A 21974-nucleotide genomic window follows, 5' to 3' on the forward strand; every position below is an offset into this window, starting at 1 on the left:
TGCTAAATAGAACATTTTTCACGTTGCGCGGTGTAACACGCACGAGGCACCCGAAAGATTTGAACCACGCACTTCTAAGGCCAAAAGAAGGAAAAAATGTTGTATGAGTTTAAGTAAATTTCGCCAAAAAGATTTTTTTTTCTTTTTTGTTTCCAAATTTTTTCAATGTATTTGTATTCAAATTAAAACCCTAACCTAAACCTAACCTAAGCTCTCCGAAACATGTCGCGCGAGGGACTAAAAAATACGTGAGTTGTAATCCGTAGTACTATTTTAATGTCAGTATGTCTTCACGACAGTTTAAATTCGATTAATGTATTGTACATAAAAAGTTTATGTTGTGGTAAAACTACCACTGAAAATGAATTTTAACGATTTTTTTTTCATAAAACCTATTTTTTGCAAAGGTCACGTACTTACTTACTTACTTACGGGTACTTGTCACGTATTGAAATCTATCATTGAAGATATTTAGACTACTCCCCATAAGTTACGATAAGAAGTTTTTTTTAAATTGGTATACTCTGAAAATCCCGGACCAAGAAATTGGACAGGTGGAATACTGTCCTAAGCAACTACTGTTAATTTGAATTGAGGCTCACGTCGGTAGTAGTAAACAGTGGTATTGCTGACGAAAACGGTATTATTGCCGTGAAATAACACATTATGCTCTCTGGCAACCCCACAGTGCGTTTTGGGGTTTTTAGGGTTCCGTACCAAAAAGGTACAAAAGGAATCCATTGGTGCGACTCTGTCAGTCCGTCTGTCATCGCTAAATATCTCGAGAACTGCTTACTTAAGCTATCGATTTAAAATTTGGAATAGTCATGAAAAACGCTAACCCAAACACATCAAAAGTATTTTTTTTAAATCAACAATGCAGAATTTCAGTCTAGATACTGGATCGAGTGGGGTATCATTATTTTATTACATTTTAATATTTTTATCTTTAAAATTATTTATGAAGGAAAATGTGAAAAAACATACCATTCTTATTATCCTTGAAAAACCAACATACATACATACAGGTCGCGCAAATTAGTTAGGCGATTTGCCGATAGATGGCGGTGTACACAATCATGCTTCTTCACTTCTGGTAAGTATTTTCTGCTTATATTTACTTGAGATAATGGAATGTTTGTACGGAACTATCAGTGCGCGAGTTAAACTAACTCGCACTTAACCGGGTTTTTTATTATATGAGGATTTAGTTATACAATTGGTACCTACTTAATTTGTACTTATTTGAAATAAAAAAATGTACCTTTATATAGCTCAGGAGTCAAGCCAAACGAAGTTGGGGCTGCTGTAGAGCATCTCTTCTGAAACCCCTACTGAATTCCAACATATGCTACAACATATTCAGAAAACAAGGGGCTGAAAAAAAAATTACTCATGATTTTATTCGCAAATAAGTAAATTCGGACGAGAATTCAAATAATAAAACAATAAAAAAAAACAAATCTAGTACCATTTTTATCTATACAATTTGGGAAATGTTTATGACTCGTTTTGCGTGGATTGCCAACCAAAAGATGCTACTGCTGTCGTGTTACTAACAAAATTATATACTCGTATGTATAAAGTATAGGACAATTTTACAAAGATCGACCTGGTCCCACAGTAAGCTTAATAAGGTTTGTGTTGTGGGTACTAGGCAACGGTATATATTATGTATAAATACTTATGTATATCCAAACAACCATAACTCAAGAACAAATAAATAAATAAAATAAATAAATAAATAAATAAATAAATATTATAGGACATTATTACACAAATTGACTAAGTCCCACAGTAAGCTCAATAAGGCTTGTGTTGAGGGTACTTAGACAACGATATATATAATATATAAATATCTATAAATACTTAAATACATAGAAAACACCCATGACTTAGGAACAAATATCCATGCTCATCACACAAATAAATGCCCTTACCAGGATCCGAACCCGTGACCTCTTCGTTCGGGACTGCTTTGTAGTTAAGAGTCACTACCGACTAGCAGGCCATTTGTATTATAAAAATAATGTTCTATTTAATACTTTTGTATCCAAATACAAAAGCGTCGAATCTTGGTCAACAGTAATTCCACTAGTCTTTATCTTATTAATCAGCTGTTGTCTCCGACTATCCAGAAAGATTACCATGGTCCAGTCGCCGTTAAGCTGTAGATAAAGGATGTTGTTCTTGCGGTCGATAGCCATTTGATCTGATATGGATACAGTGATTATGTGTCTTCGCGAATGATATCTTCCAACGATGCATGCTTCGTATTGGGAGTAACGTAGACGCAGTCTTCCCAGCAAATAACCAACTGCCAGGACCGCCAGCGCCAGCACGTATATCTTACCAGCTAGAAAAAGAAAGGACTGATTTTATTTAACCAACTTCAGAGTTTTTGAAGGAGGTTTTCAATTCGTCGGAATTCTTGTAGTTATAGGCATGTTCTCATTGGTAATTGTTTGCAAGTTATGCCACTGCTAACATATTATTATTAGAAACATTTTAGAAACTTACTTGTATGTAGCGAAATTCCAAACTTCATTAAAGACAAACACTTAGAATTCTACAATAATAAACAATAAAATCAAAATAAAATTTAAACTGACAAGTCTTTTTTTTTTTTTTTGTAACTGACAAGTCAGACCAGCTTCTTTGTTCGAACTGTCAAAACGATTAGCCAGTATCACAGAGCACCCGATCTCTTTAATGTGATATCGCCCTTCATCTTCCAATCTCTTTGCTTTGGTCATTATGGAGTCATATTTGTGTTATAAGTTATAATTATAAAACACCGAAATACTACTAGAGTTTATGAGGAAAGAGAAGAGTCATAGAAAGTATTGGTTCCCTTATATTCCACTACGACTCTTCCTTTCCGCACAGACTCTACCAATAATAATACTATTCTTTGGTACACCAAATCATGGTACAACATGATCATACACAACGATCTTGTAAGAACGAGACCCTGTCTCACTCTATCTTATAGCTTAAAATGATAGCTATACCGGGTCGTGTAGACACAGCTTTAATAATGGGCCGGTTGGTAATAATGAACCCAACCAAATTACGCAGGTTGTTTTTGGTATGTTTTTTTTATATACCACGACGGTGGCAAGCAAGCATACGGCCCGCCTGATGGTAAGCAGTCACTGTAGCCTATGGACGCCTGCAACTCCAGAGGTGTTACATGCGCGTTGCCGACCCTTTAAAAATCTGTACACTCCTTTTTTGAAGAACCTCATACTGTAGACCCTCGGGAAAACCTCGGCAGGTAGCTCATTCCACAACCGGAGCGTGCGCGCGAGGAAGTTCCTCTTAATCCGCACAGTGCGTGACCATTTAGGTTTTAGGGTGTGAGGATGAACACCCTGCCGACGACGGGCGGTGCGGTGATAGAAAGTAGCCGTGGGCATCATGTCAAACAATTCTACCCTCATTTATTTATTTTATGGTATGTTGACAAGAATGTTAAGGCGTTCTTTTAATTTCATCGCATTGCTTAATTGCGTATGTTCTTTCCCTCACGGACGCTATATTTTAGCATACTGAAAGAAATGTATATTTTTAATTACCTAGAGCTGTCTTTGCACACACACATTAGTTTCTTCTTATCTTTAAGCTTAATTAAGAACAATTATTACATTTGTCCTTAGGTTTTACGTCAGAGCTAACATTATCCCGCCCTTATTATCTTATAATTAAATTTTAAATTTTAGCCAACAATTAATTTAGGTTTATAGCTTTTTCAATGATGCTTACGAGTATAAGGTAGGTTGATACCGACAACACCAAAGACCTTCGAGGAAAATAAACAAATTACAATAAATTGGATAGGGTTTTTTATTTCCCATTTTATTGCTTTTATGTATTAGATGTAAAAATGAACATCTCCTAACATTATTTATACCTTTCAGCTTCTAAACGACCCGCCGATCCTCTTCTGCGACGAGCCAACCACCGGCCTCGACAGCTGGGCAGCCAACGCCGTAGTAGCAAGGCTACGAAGGCTGGCCGCTGGTGGAAAGCTAGTAATATGCTCAGTTCACCAACCGGCTTCGGGAACATTCGAATTGTTTCATCAAGTGGTCTTATTGGCTGCGGGAAGAACGGCGTTTCATGGGACGATTGAGCAAGCTGATCACTTCTTTGCTTCGTGAGTATTATTTTAATCAAACCAACTAATAGTCATATGCTCAGTGGACCAACCGGCCTCTAAAGACGAACCGCGTTCCATGAGACGATTGAACAAACTGATCATTTCTTTTTTTCGCAAATACCTTTTTCATGCCAACCATGGCGCGAGCGCAGTATTATTCAGGGTCAAGGCAGAAGCCGAAGCAAAGGCAAGAGGCGGATTAGGGACAATTTCAAATATTTTCCTACTCCTCTACTGTTATCTGTCATTTATGCATTCATTAACACGAATATAAGAACATACATAAAAGATTTCAACAAAAGTCTATATTGTCTATTCTTCATAAAAGCTCTTGTGCTTTTATAAGCTATAATGTTACTGCGATTAATGGCTACCAACCTAACAAAACCAAAACGAATACAGTTTTAAACTAAGTGCATTGCTGCCAACGTACAAAATATTCATTTGGTTGCATAGTAAAAATAATTACTTCATAAGTCTGAAACACGCATGTGACACTCGTATTATAGCAACACCCATAGACTACGAAGACCGCTTAGCGTTGCTTGTTAGTCTCCGTAGGCTACGGTGGCCAAAATTGAGAAAAAAACTGTCCAAAAAATTAATTTAGCAAGTAGCAAGTACCAGGGCCTCATGAGTTACGAGGAGGTGTCGCTGACCGGCCGGCCGCGGCCCGGGGCGGGCCGGGCGCGTAACAAGGTATGCTCGCGCGTCTTGGCTATATACTTTTGCTGTAATTTGTTTACCTAAATTAAGATTTATTTTTGTTGACTCGTAGGAAAAATATTGTATGCAACGTTGTATAAGTAGGTCAAAAAATTCTCGTGGCGTATTCCTTTACAATGTTCGCCTACGCCTTCGGCTCCGGCTCACATTGTAACTCACGCCACTCGCCTTTTTTGACCCTTCTTATACAACTGTTGCATAAAATACTATAATAGCTGCCAGTGTTTAAGCTACGGTCTTTCCGTAGCGGTTCAGCTAGCGGGAAATGAGAGAGATTCCATACGTGTGGCGTCATATTTTCAAAACAAAATTTCTTTTATACATCTCACGCTTTCTAAAATATATACCGTGGATGAAGATGCTACAATTTTAAGTACACCTTATATGTATTCAGGCAATTCGTATAAAACGTTTTGTGTTGTACATATTATACCTACCTATTACAGCTTTGTATGCGCTAAGAATATTGAAAGTACATCACTTAGATAGCTCGATAAAACGTACAGAGAGATGTAATAAATAACAACAATAATGAACTACGAACTGTTGAAAAAGTATATAAAAGTCCTTTAGAGGATTAAAATTAAATAACCATTTGAAACTCAATACTACAAGTGGGTGTCAACTCAAGTATCGACCTTTTTGGGTGGCTTCCGCAGGGAATGTGACACTGTTATCGCGACTCACGCTTTACCGGTTCTCGTTGGAAAAGGTCGGAAACTAAAAAAACCGAGAGGTAAAAGCTATCTAGATAGAGACAACTTTTACCGCGTTTCTATCGCAAAGTTTTAATTAACGCGTAGAAGCTCTAGAACGGTTTGTTCAAAGTTGATATTACGTTTTTTACCTCTTGATGACCGTGTTTTATTTGCCTGCTTTTATTTCTGTCAAATTGACAGCAAGTCTAACTTAAACAGGGCCTTTATTATACGATGTGTAGATTGTGTAGGACGCCGGTCGTCAGGAGGCAAGCAAAAACATTAAATTTAATTTAAATTGTGCTAAAACGATAAAAACTTTTAAATATGTGTTTTATATCTGTGTTATAGGTACTTATACCTGGTCTCGTTCGATCACTGGCGATTTAAATTCGTTAATGATTTTATACTAGGCTTATATAAAACAGGAATAATTTTGGGAGTTCTCGATTCCAATTTCCTTATGGACAAAAAAAAAGTAGAAAAATATGCAAATATAAAACTGCCGAAATCAATCCCCAGTTCCATTAAAAACTACAAAGGATAATTTTCAATCCAAAAAAATACAATTAAAGTCTTTCCTGCAAATTATGAAATTTTATTATTATTTGTATTTAGAACCCCAGAAAAAACCGAAGCAATAAAAGAAAACTTGTCTCGAGCGTTGTAAAAAACGGACTTCAAATTGCTTTCATTTCTCTTCGCTAGCATTCAGTAATTATTCTTTCATTTTAAAGGCTTTTTAATAATAGTATTTTTCAACCATTCGTTTTGGTTTGGCCTTTAGGTCATAAAGAGGCTTGATGTTTAAATTATAGGCTTAAAGGGCCTAGGTGACGAACAAATCATGTTACACAAATTTCATTGATGATGATGTTGGTGTAATCTTGTTATCCCACATAAGGGCTCGCAGAAGAATTTTCCATTTGTCACGATCCTGAGCGGCTACTTCCAGCTCTTTCCAGCCGAGTCCAGTTGAGCCAGCCGTCTTCTCAACTGATCGCCTCCATGTGGTACGAGGCCGCCCCGACAGCCTACTATCAGTCGATTGCAAGCGCTTCATTAGCTTGACCGAATAAATTTTCTGAATTTATATATCTTTTATGTATTAAGCTTAATAAAGGTGATGTTCAGATGACAACCAAGTACTTTTGCCACATTAGGTACTGCTGCGGCTTTGTGGTACTATTACCTACTGCTAAGCGCTTCAATTTTGGAACGCGTATCTTGAGTTATAACAATCATTGTCCTAACGTCACTTTGTCACTTTAAGAAGTGAGACTGGTTAATTAACATTTTACTAAAAGCCTAAAATGCCAGAATAGCTACATTTCGTTACCATGACCCAAATGTGTTGGACCACGGAGGCGTGAATGTTCTACTCGTGAAGTGATATATTGCTTAGAGATTATTGTAGTTTTGACTCTGTGGTACTTAAAGCAATAATTAATGGTTCTCGATATGTAAGTAGTATTGACCGGCTAATGCAGTATTTATGTTTAAACTCGTTTTATTGTAAATCGTTCATGAAAACAGATCGTAAGAAGAATGTTTTTTTATAGTTCAATTCCTCTAGCTAAAAGTTCCCTAAACATAGCTCAGTATGTATGAATCCCTGTACTTATCAGCTAGCTTCTGTCCGCCACTTCGACAGCGTGGGATGATGATGATTATTTTATAAAAAGTATCCTATGCCCTCAAATTATCTCCATACGAAATTTCATCTAAATCAGTTCAGCGGTTTAAGCGTTAAGACACGAGATAACAGATAGAGAGATAGACAGAAGTAGGTACTTTCGCATTATATTAGTAGGGATTATCTAACTACTTATACCTACAAACCCACCCAACTTGTCAGTAGAAAAAGGCGCGAAATTAAATTTTCCATGGAAGATCAACCTTTCGTGCCTACATTTTTTTGCTGCCTTTTTCTACTGACAAATGGCTGTCTCAGAGTATAAATTGATTATTCGTTTACTCAAACAACAAGACATATGAAGCATTTATGAGCGTGCATGATTATAACCTGACATCCCTTATCACGATTTTCTCTGAGCAATTTGCTTATTATACTAGTTACTGAACTATTTCTCAGCCGAAACTAAACTATCCTGAACTATCATTATCATACCTCGTAAGTTAGGCCCAGTGCAAATAGTTGCGCCTCTGATCTTGCAGATATTCTGTCAGAAATACGTAGCTTAAAAGCTTCTAATCGGAGTTACTCCCTCATTACGACAAGAAACAACATGAAACTAGGTTTGAACATTAAAGTAACATATAATGTAACGTTTATGTCTGGTATAAAAAGTAATACCTTTAATATAAATTATTAATAATTACTAAAAAAAATATTACAAATTGTAGAAGTAATGTATCGCTCTAATTTCTTTGTACTTAGGTATTACGATTTCTAGTAACGAAAACGATTAGGGCAAACATGACAAAAATCACACGAAAACTAGACTATAGTATTAACAAGATCAGACTCTTATCAAAAGATTAAAGTTGATTCCAAAATATGTCTAAATTTCATATATTTTCTTTTGTATTACAGTTTACGCTGTATAGCCTGCATAGTGCATACCTACCATATCAGTATAATTTTAGTACAAAATAGCTAGTAACATTGCCGAGGGACCTGACGAGCAAAATTTATAACAATAATATAATATTTTCAGAGTAGTCAATTAAGATAAAGAACACTCGAGCGATGGCCATTACTTCCATCGCAAGTTTCTCGCGGCGCGCCATAAGTTTTGTTTATTTTTAATGGAGGACCTTACCTTACGTGCTTTCAATAAAATATACAACTGTTCACGTGTCAATGTGGCTGATGTTGCATACGTTCTAGGTAAAATAGCAATTCTGATCTAGGATCCGCTCTATAAGCTAAGGCCGGAAATTGCACGACCGTTTCAGCAAAATAGCAATATTCCAGTATTACAGTCCGTTGAATAATTGTCTACTGTTGGAGATGGCTGGTAAATCTCGCTAGCGACTTATGTATTTGATCACGTGGAATATTGAGTTTTTATTAAAAAGTATATGGGAGAATTTTCAGAGGAGTAGGAGTTGTAGAATGTCCCGATTAATTTATTTATTTTTACTTAAAGTAAAAGTGATTATCGATAAAATCTTCCAATTACAGCTAGCTAAGCTGTACTCGAAACTGTAAATACAATCATGTTATTTTTTATTTTAGAGTAGGTGTAAAATATAAATTGAAAATGAAATAAGAACAAAAAAACAAACAACTTTTCGCAAAAATAACTAAATGAGCTAATTATAGAGATTGCTCTAGGCAAATAAATCATTAGTACATTGAACCATATTATTATAATTAATCCGATATGCGTTCGTAACGTGTTTCTAAATATCGTCATTTCGAATTGGTTGGTTAAATAAAGCTCTTATGTGTACTGTCTTTGGGTCGATGGTCGTGTCTTTCTACTACACAATCACATCGACGTTATTCCTCAGGACTGGATTTAGGTACTCCAATCTACTTATAGTCGAAATTTTAAATCACGAACTTCGTTTTCTAACCAGTTTTGCCTAAAGTTGTGCCTAACACCTTACACCATCGCAGACAAAATAAAACTAAACTGTTATTCTTTTCTGGATACGTAGCCAACGTGCCAATCGTTAACGCCCCGTAGCGAACGAAACGCAACTATTACTGTCCAGTCTGTCCCACTAATATGGAAGAGTGATGGAAAGAGATGACTGCGCTACGCTACGGAGCGTTAACGATTGCCACGTTGGCTAAGCACCTTGGGGTTGTTTGGGTAGATACACCATTTGTGCTATAAAAGTCAATCAAACTATACTATAAAACTATTAATGTTAAATGGCAATAAAAGTAAAACGGTTGATTGGATTAACAGTCGTCTCTACTGCTCTGTCTGTGTTATATGTAACAAAAAAACCTCTCCTTTATAAAAAAAAAACTTTGGATCGCTATTTGTCTATGCTTGACACTTGGTCCAGTCTAATACCTACTCCATTGTTACTTGGTTGACTGCAGAAAAACAAGATAGAAAACACTAACCTTATAATGAACATGACGCTCGTTACGATTAAATAGTTGCTACTTAATAATTAAGTAATAAATTTACCTTAAGCGATTTTTGAATTAAGGCAGGTACCTTAACTAGATAGTTGGAACGCAGGCGCCATTACCAATTGTCGAAACAATTACCAAAAATTTAATTTTATTCTAAGAAGTAGTTAGGTAGATAATAATAAAAAAAGTATAAATGAATGCCGCCAGCATCCTTGGTACAATGCCTCAAGGGCCTATTTTAGATTGTATATATTCTATATTCATTATGTATATTGTCATTGTGAATAAAGAATTTACCAGTATAAAAATAACAAATATTTAGTAAACGCGATTTATAACACAATGGTCAATACAAACATTAATTCTGTTTCATCAAATATCATTTTTTAATTGGCCATAGACTTAAAGCAGTTTAACAGCGTGATCAAATGTTTTATAGAATTTCGAAATCAATGGTCCTATGCCTTCGAAGTCACGTAGGCCCTTGGCTCATTTGGTTTTGACCTCTTTCCCTCGGAAATATACATCAATAAAAATCTTGTTTGAGACGAGACGATGTTTCCATTGACGACATCCGACGCTGGAATTGCTCTAGCGGTATGCTTTAATCTTGAATTCCAATGTAAAAATACTTTCAGAGATTTTTAAAAATCAAAATTGCTCTGATTATATTGGTTTTAATTGTTTAATTTGCGCGAGTATTTTTAGTTTGAGCGACAAATAAAGGAATCAATTGAAAAAAATACGATTTAGAAAACGAATTCGGATATTTGAGTGGAATTATAATTTTAGCACTCAAGTTCATCGGTGTGTAACTTCACATGAATACCACCACCACAATGCCACCATTAAACAATTCTTACTAACATAATTATTTATTTCACCGAGCTGAACTATTGCCAATTTGCTATTATTTTATTTTAAATTAGTTATGTAAAGTCAGACCAAGATAACTCTGCAGCGATTTTTATAGCACTGACGTGCAAGTGTTATTTTAACACCAAACTTCTATAAAATTATGTCGTTTAAATAACAATTCTAATGTCTGTGCTATAAAAATCGCTGCAGAGTTATCTTGGTCGTACTTTAGGTACCTACATATGTTTAGTGTGATATATGAATTTAAAGGTAACTACATAATGAACACATATACATATACATATTAAAGTTAAATATTCGAAGTAACTTCCTGTCATAATTAATATATTATTACGAACTCGCGCTAGTAAACATTCCGTGTAGGTAAATTGCTGGAAATTAGTTTCGGTTCGATGTTTAAAGACACCTAATATGAGGTCTTCACTGAGGTATTCCTTTGACTACATTCCGAGACAGAGTTTCGTTCTTACCAGGGGCCTTATTCGACATGCACAACTGTCAAATTTCGCGTCCACATCAAATCAACACTTGATTCTATCGCATGTTGATTGTATCAAGTGTTGATTCTATCAACTGTGGATATTATCATTTGGAACAATCAAAACTCATTCATAGAAAAAATAATCAAACTAAAATCAACTTTGTTTATTACTACTATACAGTTTGTAATGGCTCTGAACTCGAAGTGGATCGGTTTGATTTGATTGTCACCTGACTGTGGATTGCTAATGTCAAATTTTGACAAGTGTTGATTTTATTGCTAGACTTTTTTGTCCATGGGCTTGGGCACCATCTTGGATTTTTTGACGTACGACAGGGAATACCCTTCCTTTCATACAATATATGGCATAGAGTAAGGCGTCTTTTTTTTAAAAACATAACTTTACAAGAATCAGCGACATCTTGTATCCGATAGGATAAGTAATGCGCTATGAATAATGCGGCGGCGAGTAGTGAAACTATACCTGACAATGTCAATCAATTAAAAAGTGACCACACAGTTGATGGTCGATAAAGGCGATTATTAATTGAATTTTAACGACAATAAAGCACTATTGACATGCGATCTTTTTGTTGAACCCACACCTACACGTCGAATAATGCTCGCTCCACATATTCTCCTAGAAACGCTCAAAATTCTAAAAAAATTCAAGCAATTTACTCCGCACCCAGTTGCTTCTAAACCACGTTCACGATCCAAGTTGTAAGTATACCTTAACACATCCTTCAGGCATATGATTTAAAGTCCGTTTTTTAAAAATTACGAGATGGTTCATGAATCCTTTATTATTTTTCCAAAAATTACGCTATTACATTATTTATAAAAAAGATATAATATAACTGTTAGTAACTCGGTCACTTGGTCTATCACCAACTATTTGAATGCTCTTTGTATGTATACGCAACCCCATTGTACAGTCGCCATCACCATTAAGACCTACTGTATGGTCTATATTACACGTTTGGAGGGTACTGAAATTTGTTTAGGTATCCTCCTTGTGACTAGTTAAAACAGTTTGACGGGATGACGAATAGGAACAGATTTGCAGTTTGACCAATAGCTACAAAATTACGATGTGTCCTAATAGAACTAAATCTACTTGTGACGGGTTGAAACAAATAATACTGCTTTTGGCGGTGTGACCGGTTAGAACAAAATTTTGGTGTGATGAGTTGATGCCTAAATCGACCTAAGTACTTATTGTTTATATAAACCTACAAAAAGACGATTCCTATGTACAGGAGATTAAATACATATTATGTTATTCAACTACGAATTAAAAAATATATATTTCTGTTTACACATTTTTTTAACGTTTTTCTTTAATAAAATAAAACATTAAAGTTTTCTGTGACTATATTTCATTTTCTTGAGTGTAGATTATTAGTTTCAGTTTCCAGTTGATACCAGGAACTACACCTCTTCAAAAACTTTGCTGGTGGTTCGACATCTGTAAGTTTATATATAAAATATCATAAAAACACTTAAGATAAAAACTTATAAATAAATTCTGGTCGGTCGGTAGTGTGTCCAGAAGGCTGCTGCCCCTCTGGATAACAATGCTGATCCGCCGATTGAAATATAGGCCAGGCCTCTGGTCACCAGAAACCTTTAAAAGGCGTTTTGACATTTCCTCATAGACCCACGCTAGGACCCCAGGGTTTCAACTTCAACCCCAAGCGCCACAAATATGTAGCTAAGGTTTTAAATTCTAGACTATGAACATGAAATATTGTTTGCTAGTTAGGGAATTAGAAAAAAATAGTAATAGGAGACGGCCGTGGTCGTGGTAGGTAGGTACATCATGCGTGGGCCAGGCAAGCCCTGAAATTATGCACCAATTTTACTATAACTTTGTTCACCTATTGACTGTTTCCAAGATAATCGTTTTTAATATGTAGTCCGTATAATCGGGCAGTATAATTTGCCTCATATTTTTAACACAAAATAATTATCGGTACATATATATGTACCTATTTTGCAATATTTTCTTGTTTGCATCATTTAGTTACTTGTTTACTCCGATTGACGTGTTTATCATTTTCGTTACTATGACAGCGCAATACTTTAAATATTGTAACGTGAAGGTTGAGTCCGGTGCCAAAATAACTCACACTAATTTAAGACCCACCTTACAGTTTACATAGCGGCATTGTCCTACGATGCTTTAAATGAATACGGTAAACATTTAAATACTACTACTAGGCGTTTATTGCGCGTACTCAGTCGAAAAAGTTTGAAACCGATTTTGACGAAGAGTGCATGCGTATTGCATATTCGAGCGATAGAGGGGCAAATAAAGACAGGATATAGTTGCCTTTTCTCAATACAAATTTGAATACTCAAGCCGTAGCCATTTTGGTGGTTATACTGCTTTGTATATGTGCGTAAAAATGTGTATGTGTGGATTTTTAGGGATGTGGACGGGTCGATTTTGATCATATTATATATCGGTAAGTGCTACACAGCGAAACTTCGATATCTTCACAAGAAATAAACATCACAGATGGATAATAAATATTTTATAATATAATAAGATAACTAATTTCTTCCAGAAAACATGTTTTAGTAGTTATTTATGTATCGTAATTAAAATATCCTGGTCCTTATTTTACTTTTTAGCTTCTCTATGTGCAATCGGTATGTCAGGCTTCTGACCAGTGTAACACCGAGATACTTTGGGGAATAGTTATGTTGTAAGGCTGTACCCCGGAATCTAACTCTGAGGGTCTTATGTGCCAGCTTATTGGACAGGTGGAAACAGCAAACTTCGGTCTTAGAAGGATTTGGGCACAGGCGCCAACGGGTGAAAAAGTCGGCGGCAGAGGTCATATAGATATAGCTACATGATAAAAGAAATAGAATCCTCCATTATGCGTGGTCGGACGCCTGTTTTTCTGCCAATGCCTATTCATAAATCTGTTAAGACCTTTTTTCTTGATAACACCTAAAATAATAAGTTTATAATTAATCTCAATGTCTCCAGTTTGCTGTTTATTCAAACAGAAAAATCCAAATTTCTCAGTCATTATACGACCGCTGTCTTATATTATACGCCATTAAAAATTCAACATAAATAACAATTAATTAGGCATATCGTCCAATTTATAGTATGGCACAGGTATTAGTTCTTACAAAGTTGACCTTAATTTACAAATTTATAAGGAGTTGATGTAAAAGTGAATTGGAAGAAGTTGATAAGCAGACGCAACCAGCTAGTCGCCGAAGCTCCGCTTCCCTCGGATGAGCCAATTAAGCCTGCACCTAACAGGCTCTGGCTCATAGGGGGCTTTGAGCTTGCTGTTGCGTCAATTTTCATAATAACAAAAAAAGCTAGTCTAACAACACAATTACTCACTCACTGCCATCTGACCTTCTAACCCAGAGGGGAAAATATACCTTATTGGGGCTACTTCTTCCTCGTGATATTTTATTTAACCGAAAAGTAATTGGTAAAAGTTAAATGATATTTTGCACACAAGTTACAAGATGTTCATTGTTAAGAGCCGGGATTAGGACCCACGACCATTGGTTTTAAAATCAAACTTTATATTATATAATTTGTATTTTTATAATAAATCAGTTTTCTTTTTGACATTTATTATTTGTCAAGATTTTTTTAAATCCTGGACAATTGTCACATGTACGTTTTATGATAGATCTACATCGACGCAACTGCATGTCATCGTCATGGTTCTTGCGGTTTATTTTTATAACGCCAAGATCGGAATTTGGCAGCTAACTCCATCTTGCGTCGAGTAGAAGAATCAAAATCGTACGGAAAAAACTACTCTCTGCCTTAGGATCCCCTTTCAAATGTCATAAATCCAAACATGGCAGCCATACCCATCGACAAAAAAGTCTACCGTTGATCTAATTTCATTTGACAGTTAACTAATACGTATTCGACACGCTTATATTTGACAACTAGAATCCTGACTAGAGCTGGGACTGCGTACCAAAAGTACGTCTCTGTTACTCGTACCAAAAGTACGTTTAAAATACTACTTTTACGAGTATGACCCCCAATAGGCAGTTTACGTATTTGCCGGTCTTAGGCGTCTTACAAATAAGGATTATTTATGCAAATATCGACTTATTATTTCGGTAGGGGTCGGAAATATTATGACGTTTTGAGTGAAGGCTATGAATCCATTGACAATATTTTTATTATATATTATTACACTATTTTTAGATACAACAGACGCCCAGACGACCGTCTGTTAACAAAATTTTGTTTTGCTTAAAGTAACGGTAAGAATGGAGGTACGAGGTGATGAAAGTTTCATATTTGTTTTATTTCAGAAATCAAAGTTCGTACTTTTAAATACTCGACAAGCTAAAAGTAGTCTATTACAAAAAACCTGTTCCAAAAACTATTCCGGTACAACGCCCCGCCTCTAGTGTGGATATTGTTCACTGACAGGTGTTGATGATAGCAATTCGACAAGTCACAATATTTCCCACATCAAATGGAAATCAACACGAAACGTCACTTTTAGCATGTCGAATAAGGGCCCAGTTTAGTTTCTATTTCTACTTCAATAAGGTCGTATGGTTCAGTTTTGATTCTACAAATGAAGAAAACTGTGAATTATTTTGTTCTTATAATTATAACATTTAGGTCAAAAGAGCCTTGCATGTATATAGACACTTATTTTTCAACAAGTATCTCTCTCTCTCTCTCTCTCTCTCTCTCTCTCTCTCTCTATTCTACATCCCATGAATTTGAACTGGCATTTTTAATTTAACCTTCAAAGAAAGCTGTGAAGACTACTTTTGAGCCACTTTTTGCAATGATAATAAATATGGCGTTTATTTTCATTACAACAAAGTAAGTAAGTAAGTAAACACTTTATTGTAAGAGAATAAATAAATATTGATTACATCAGATATAACATAATTGTGTAGGTACATTTAGTTTTTTACAATAACCTGAGGTTCTTGTATTCCACAGGCTAGGCTACAAATGTCCCGTAGGCTTCAACGCAGCAGAATACTATGTCTCCCTACTCGGGATCCAACTTGACAAGGAGTTCGAAAGCCGAGACCGCATACGGAAGATTTGCGATGAATACCAGAGGTCGGACATCGCAGCGGAGATTGACGCTAAAGTCGGAGATGTGACGGACGAGCTAGACTATTTTAATGGCACTTTAGATGGAAAGGTAAGTGATGTATTTATCATTCAGAGTCCCTATAGCAGAAATAATAAATTTGTTTTAAAAAATCATCTTTAAGATCTGCTTACGGGAAATACCTTTCTTCGGGACTGACAAGGTATACCTACAGTTAGGTATTCTTCATCTCTCCTATTCGGAAAGTTCACCTTTCATAGGCTGATAGCCGGGTGGAAAAATGCATTTCCCACTCTAGGGTGGAAAGTATTTTTTTTTAATTTGTTTTCGAGCAACGGCAAACAGCCGTATTATGCTATATTATCCAGTTATAAGCTCTCATATTAGCCTCCGCATTTTCAGACCAAATATTATTCAAATTAAAAGGCAATTGCATTGCATTATTAAAAAATATACTTCTTGTATTTAACATTTAAATGTATGAAATAAACCAATAAACGGCAATAAAAATTAATTCTTCTATTCTCCGATCAATATTTGCCGAGATATACTGAAGAACCTCAATATCTTATTAAATATAGATCGGAGAAAAAACTGTATCTAACAAAACATATTTATTTAAATACATTCAGTTTAACCAATATTTGTTAATATATCAATATAAATGACGATGAATGTTTAAAATATCATTACATTCATTCATTCAGTTTCACATTTTTTAAGGCGCGTATACATTAAAGCCGTTTTAGATCCCAATCACATCCCAATTTGAGATCGGATTGTCTATGGTTTTAAAAGATTTTTTTCCGATCATTAATTTTACATTTTTTATGTTTAACTTTCCTCATAGTCGAAATGAAAAGTAGAGTGTTTAACTCGGGTAAAAGTAACCATCTCACCCTCGAACTATTGGCGCACTTTCCACCCTTGTTCAACAATCTACTATTAGTGAGATAGTTTTTTTCTCCGCTGTTAAAGAATTAATTTTTGTTTAGGGCTTAGCAGTTTGAGATCTTAATGCTGATAGCTGACGTGAGGACGAAGCTTGTGGTTGATCATCTTATAATCGCATTCACTGTCAACATTTTCGTAGTGCAACACGCGTAGCCGATTCTAGCGTTTTCCCGCTTTGTAGAGGAAAGCGACTACGAACAGAGCGCCCGCCGAGCGGGTTTCCGGCACTCAATGCGTTAAGAAAATCTATAAAGTGTTGACTAATTCGTGTTTTTGTTTATTTTCAGAATGATTATTTCGACAGATATGTCACTCTGTAAGTATTCATCATCTCTTTAAGTGTGATTAAATATTATGTTTTTTTCGTATTTTACTGACATTTCTTCGTTTTTTGCAGAGTCAAAGTAAACTATTTCGTTCAGTTCTACTGGCTGATGTGGAGGAACATTCAAACAATAAAGCACAACAGTTCAATATGGATAGCAGAATTCGTACTTCTCTTGGTAAATAAATACTGCTATACATGATATATATATTTTCTTAGGTTTCACAGGCAACATGGCTGGAAATTACTCTTATCACACATCTTCTGAGGTCTAATTTGTCTTCCACAGTTCGTCGGCCTAATTATATCCATTCCCTACATGGGCCACTTCGAGGAGCTGGATCAGCGCGACATCCAAAACGTAGAGGGGCTGCTGTACCTGACCATCACGGAGACCATCTTCCTGTTCATCTACGCCGTCTTCATCACCTTCCCCAGTGAAGTGCCGATCTTGCTGAGAGAAACTGCGAGTGGACTGTACTCGCCGACGCCTTATTATCTTTCGAAGATGATATTTTGGGTAAGTTTTGCTGTTTTTCATCAGGTTTGCTAGTGCTTACTTAGAGCATCAGCTGCCTTAGCAAAGAGCAACATCAGGATAGTTTCTCCTACATCACTAGTGCAACTTGTCAATAAAGAATTGTTAAAGATATGAAAAGGCTCAACGATATGTACGATGCCCAGAAATTCCGTTCCTTTTTTTGATACCTACTTGTTACTAATATTTTGCTAAAATTATTGCTTATGATAAAAAGTTTAGCTACTGATATGAACAATGAGCAAATCATTAAGAAAAACCGCAACCGACTTAAATGATGCAATTTACGAAATCGTTGGATAAATCAACAGAGCCTTGTTGGGATATCATCACCAAAATTTATCTGTCTCCATTATAAAACAATTACGGGTTAGTCAACATTTGAAAAATATTAAATGAATTTGGTATGTTATGAATCATTTGTTGCAACATAAATGATTACTGTATGTCTAATGATAATGTCGTTATGGCGCCTACTATCAAACTAAGAATATGACTGAGACTTTCATACCGGATTTCACAGACATTTAAAGTACTATAACAGAGTGGCATTCAGATTTTCAAAATCCCAACTTGATTTGTTATTAATATGATGACACGACCTAGACACGACTAGCATTACGTCTCGCGCGCACTGGTAAACATAAACAAGTTAAATAGATTTTTCAAAGTTCCCATAGGCCTCGTTACTTTACGCATAAAGGATGACTCACGCTAGAATAGTCCGGGTCCGGGCCGAGGCGCCCAACACTTCAGTTCTCGATAGAAAGCATCACGTGATCGTTGATCACGGATGACCCTTTAGAGAAAATGAAGTATCGCAAGCCTCGGACCGAACCCGGACGGCACGGAGTCATCCTTAAGTCCATAATATGCGGGCTTATTTAAAGTATATGTGCTTTTTTCAGATACCTCGTGCCGTGATCGAGCCAACGCTATTCGCGACTCTAGTCTTTTGCGTGGCCGGGCTACATGGAGGGTTCATGGGCTGGCTGGGCTTCTGCTTCGTGTGTGTTCTCTGTGCCAATTACGCTAACGCTTACGGTTAGTATTCAATATACTCCTACAACCATTTTTGTTTGCTGATATCGTCACGTAAAGTATTTTGCATCGACACACAGATGCAGTAGGTGTTACAGAGATAGTTGTTTGTCCAGCAGTGAATAAATTGTGGAATATTTTGAATATTGATGACAAAAGACGACCATATAATAATAATATATGTCCTTTTAAGGGTTATTAATGTTTACCGAGAAGCTTTTGTTAAGTCTAAGAACAGTCTGTTAAGTAAGTCTATAGCAGCCGACCTAAAATATTGGACAAGAGGACCAGAAAGTTTTAGGTAATTAAGATATTATTTATTGCACCACAAAATAAAAAAAATACAATAAAGATACAGGTAGCATGCAGTAAGTGCTTAGCTTATCGCTATAAGTGATCTATTCTAGACAACCTTAGGGTAGCAGCTGACCGCCGAAATATTGGACGAGAGGACCAAAAAGATTGTAATATTTATGTATTGTATTGTATTGTAGTACGGGCGATTTTCCGCAACTCGACGACTACCGCCTATTTTGCGTGACATGTAATATTTATGACCAGGCTTTACATATATCAAGAATAGTGGATAAAGAAACCACTGCGACAATCCAACACTAAGACATACATCTTTCAGACAGCTTTACTTATACCAATTTCTATTTTCCAGGTTCGTTCCTCTCAGCCGTGTTCGACAAGATGGAGACTGCAGCTTTAGTCGCAGTACCTTTCGACCTGATCGGCACCATGTTCTCCGGCATCTACCTGAACCTCGGTAGCGCCTCCCCCTACTTCTCCTGGCTTCGATTCGTCTCCGGTTTCTACTACGGCGTCGAATCCATCTCCATCCTCCAATGGGATTCTATAGAGTCAATCACTTGTGTTAACATCCCTGGAATACCTTGCATCAAGACTGGCCCGGAGGTCTTAAATAGGTTCGGATTTGAAGAGGTCAACTTTTGGAGGAACTGCGTATGTTTGTGTGTGATGTATTGTATAGCGCATTTTATAGCTTATCTTATGGTTATTAAGAGGAGTAGGGGAACACCTGTGTACTAATTTAAGTATTTAATAGAATTTTTGAATGTTTTCTCATAAAAGTTGATGTCTCTAGAAGTCGTCGTAAAAGCCCTTTTGGCAAGAAATTGTTTTATATAGATCTGAAGGAATAAGCAAGGCGATATATCAAATTTCGGCCAAAAATTACTTTAGTGACATTCGCTAAGAGATACATAGTAAAACAGAAATGGGTTTTTGTAATAAAAGGTTGAGGGTGGCAAGAGAAACATTTTATTTATTACATTTTTGTTTTATTATCTACCGTAACCTTAAGATTAAGATTTGATATAAAACGTAAGTTTTTGGTATATACCTATATGAAGAACCTCCATTTATTTTTTAAGACTAATTTAATTTATATTACCGTTAGGTGCCCACGTTTTCCTCATAATCTGACGGTTTATAGGTTTGATGTGTTTAGTACAAATTATTATTTGTAAAATTATATTTATTTTTAATATCTTTAGCTTTTGTAGCTAGGTAATAGGTTTTTTTTGTTTTATATCAATAAAACTTTTACGACATTAGATACGAGAAAATATGATATTTAATAATATGCGGTCCATGACTATTCCTTGTATAACTTTATATTGTTATGTAGATGATACAACGTTTTAAGCACAACTAAAAATTATCGATGTTTAGTACGATGTTGTTAGGAGGCACATTCTGATTTATAATCTACTAAAGATCTATTATGTACCTTAGATATTTGACTACAATATAAATTCAGTGTAAAAATATGTCTTATTAGATACTTAATATTATAAATGTCTATAACAAGTTATCGTTGTCCCTGCCTCGTGCATAGTATTTATAGTCATATTTAAAGAAAAATAGTATTTTAAGATATAAAACAGTGCCAAATAAGATTGAAGATTTAAAATAATAAGTACTATTTTTAAACTTATTTACGCGGCCAATATTCACATAAATACATATCTAAACACGCCTCTATTGTCAGGCGTTAAAAGTGTATGTTCAGATATTTTCTGCTGGCTTTGCTGACATATATTATATCTGAAAACTGATAAACAACCTACTCAAATTTCTAAGATTACAAATCTGTTCGAAAGTAAATGGAGATTTTAAATCTAAGTACACCCATTAAAATATCTTACGGTTTCTTATGCAACCGCGCATCATCAAACATAGATAAAAAACATGAATTGAACGGTGATTATCGTCGGTCATTAATTTACCGCTTTAAAATTTGAGTAGGTAAGTAAGCACTAAATAATTGCTATTAAGCTGTGTGCTAGTGTTAAAGCCATTAATCTTTTGACATTTTATGATCCATTTATTTATTTCTTATCTCAGGTTGGACATTTTATAATATGAATTTAAAGATGAAATACAAAAAATCATACAAAATATATTTAAACATATTATAAAAAAAAACCAACCTAGGGTGCCGCCAGCAGCGGGGCAGTGCCCAAGCTGCCGGTGGTCAGGGCCGCAGAGAGAGGAACCGCCGGACTATCCGCGCCGTGTCCAAGATCACCGCCTTCTGCATCTGACCCTTGATCTAACCAACTAGCGAGAGTCTCTCAAGGTGTTGGTCGAGACTCTTCGCTATGAGACATTTTATTTTTATTATTAGGGGTATTGTGGGTCTTTGATTGCCACGTCGACTAATAAGCAGTGATTTATTGTGACGGCCCTTTAAAGCTATGCCCGTTGAATCCAGGAAATTCCAGATTATTTTGACCGTGTGACATGATTATGCGTTGTCCCGCCATTTTGCCACGGCTCATTTGGGAGTCTGGGGTCCGCTCGGTAACCAAAAGACAAGAATTTACATTGGCATTAGTTTTTACCACAGCGACTGCCATCTGACCTTCCTGAGGGGAAATTAGGCCTAATTGGGACTAGTTCGGTTTCCAGGAGATGTTTCACCGAAAAGCTATCGGTAAAAATGGTCAATAGTATTTACAGAATCC

At 35.8% G+C, this 21974-nt stretch overlaps 1 protein-coding gene and 1 long non-coding RNA gene across 3 annotated transcripts in view; one reads left to right on the top strand and one right to left on the bottom strand.

The window, feature by feature from the left end:
- The window catches only part of LOC133518770 (protein scarlet-like), a 39750-nt gene extending 19478 nt beyond the window's left edge, over positions 1–20272 (top strand). For both annotated transcript variants that reach the window (XM_061852454.1, XM_061852455.1), the window contains 7 exons: positions 3924–4162; positions 15997–16207; positions 17359–17387; positions 17469–17574; positions 17686–17916; positions 18843–18978; positions 19643–20272. In XM_061852454.1, the coding sequence (XP_061708438.1) occupies positions 3924–4162; positions 15997–16207; positions 17359–17387; positions 17469–17574; positions 17686–17916; positions 18843–18978; positions 19643–20031 (1341 nt within the window). In that variant the 3' untranslated portion in view covers positions 20032–20272. The remainder of the gene's footprint in view (positions 1–3923; positions 4163–15996; positions 16208–17358; positions 17388–17468; positions 17575–17685; positions 17917–18842; positions 18979–19642) is intronic.
- Positions 12330–13485, bottom strand: LOC133518776 (uncharacterized). The gene is made up of 2 exons (XR_009799525.1): positions 12902–13485; positions 12330–12489 (listed from the first exon to the last, which is right to left on the bottom strand). It is a non-coding gene; the product is annotated as an uncharacterized LOC133518776 (long non-coding RNA).
- Positions 20273–21974: the final 1702 nt, after the last annotated feature.

This window comes from Cydia pomonella, chromosome 6 (assembly GCF_033807575.1).
Source record: "Cydia pomonella isolate Wapato2018A chromosome 6, ilCydPomo1, whole genome shotgun sequence".
Lineage (NCBI taxonomy): Eukaryota > Metazoa > Arthropoda > Insecta > Lepidoptera > Tortricidae > Cydia > Cydia pomonella.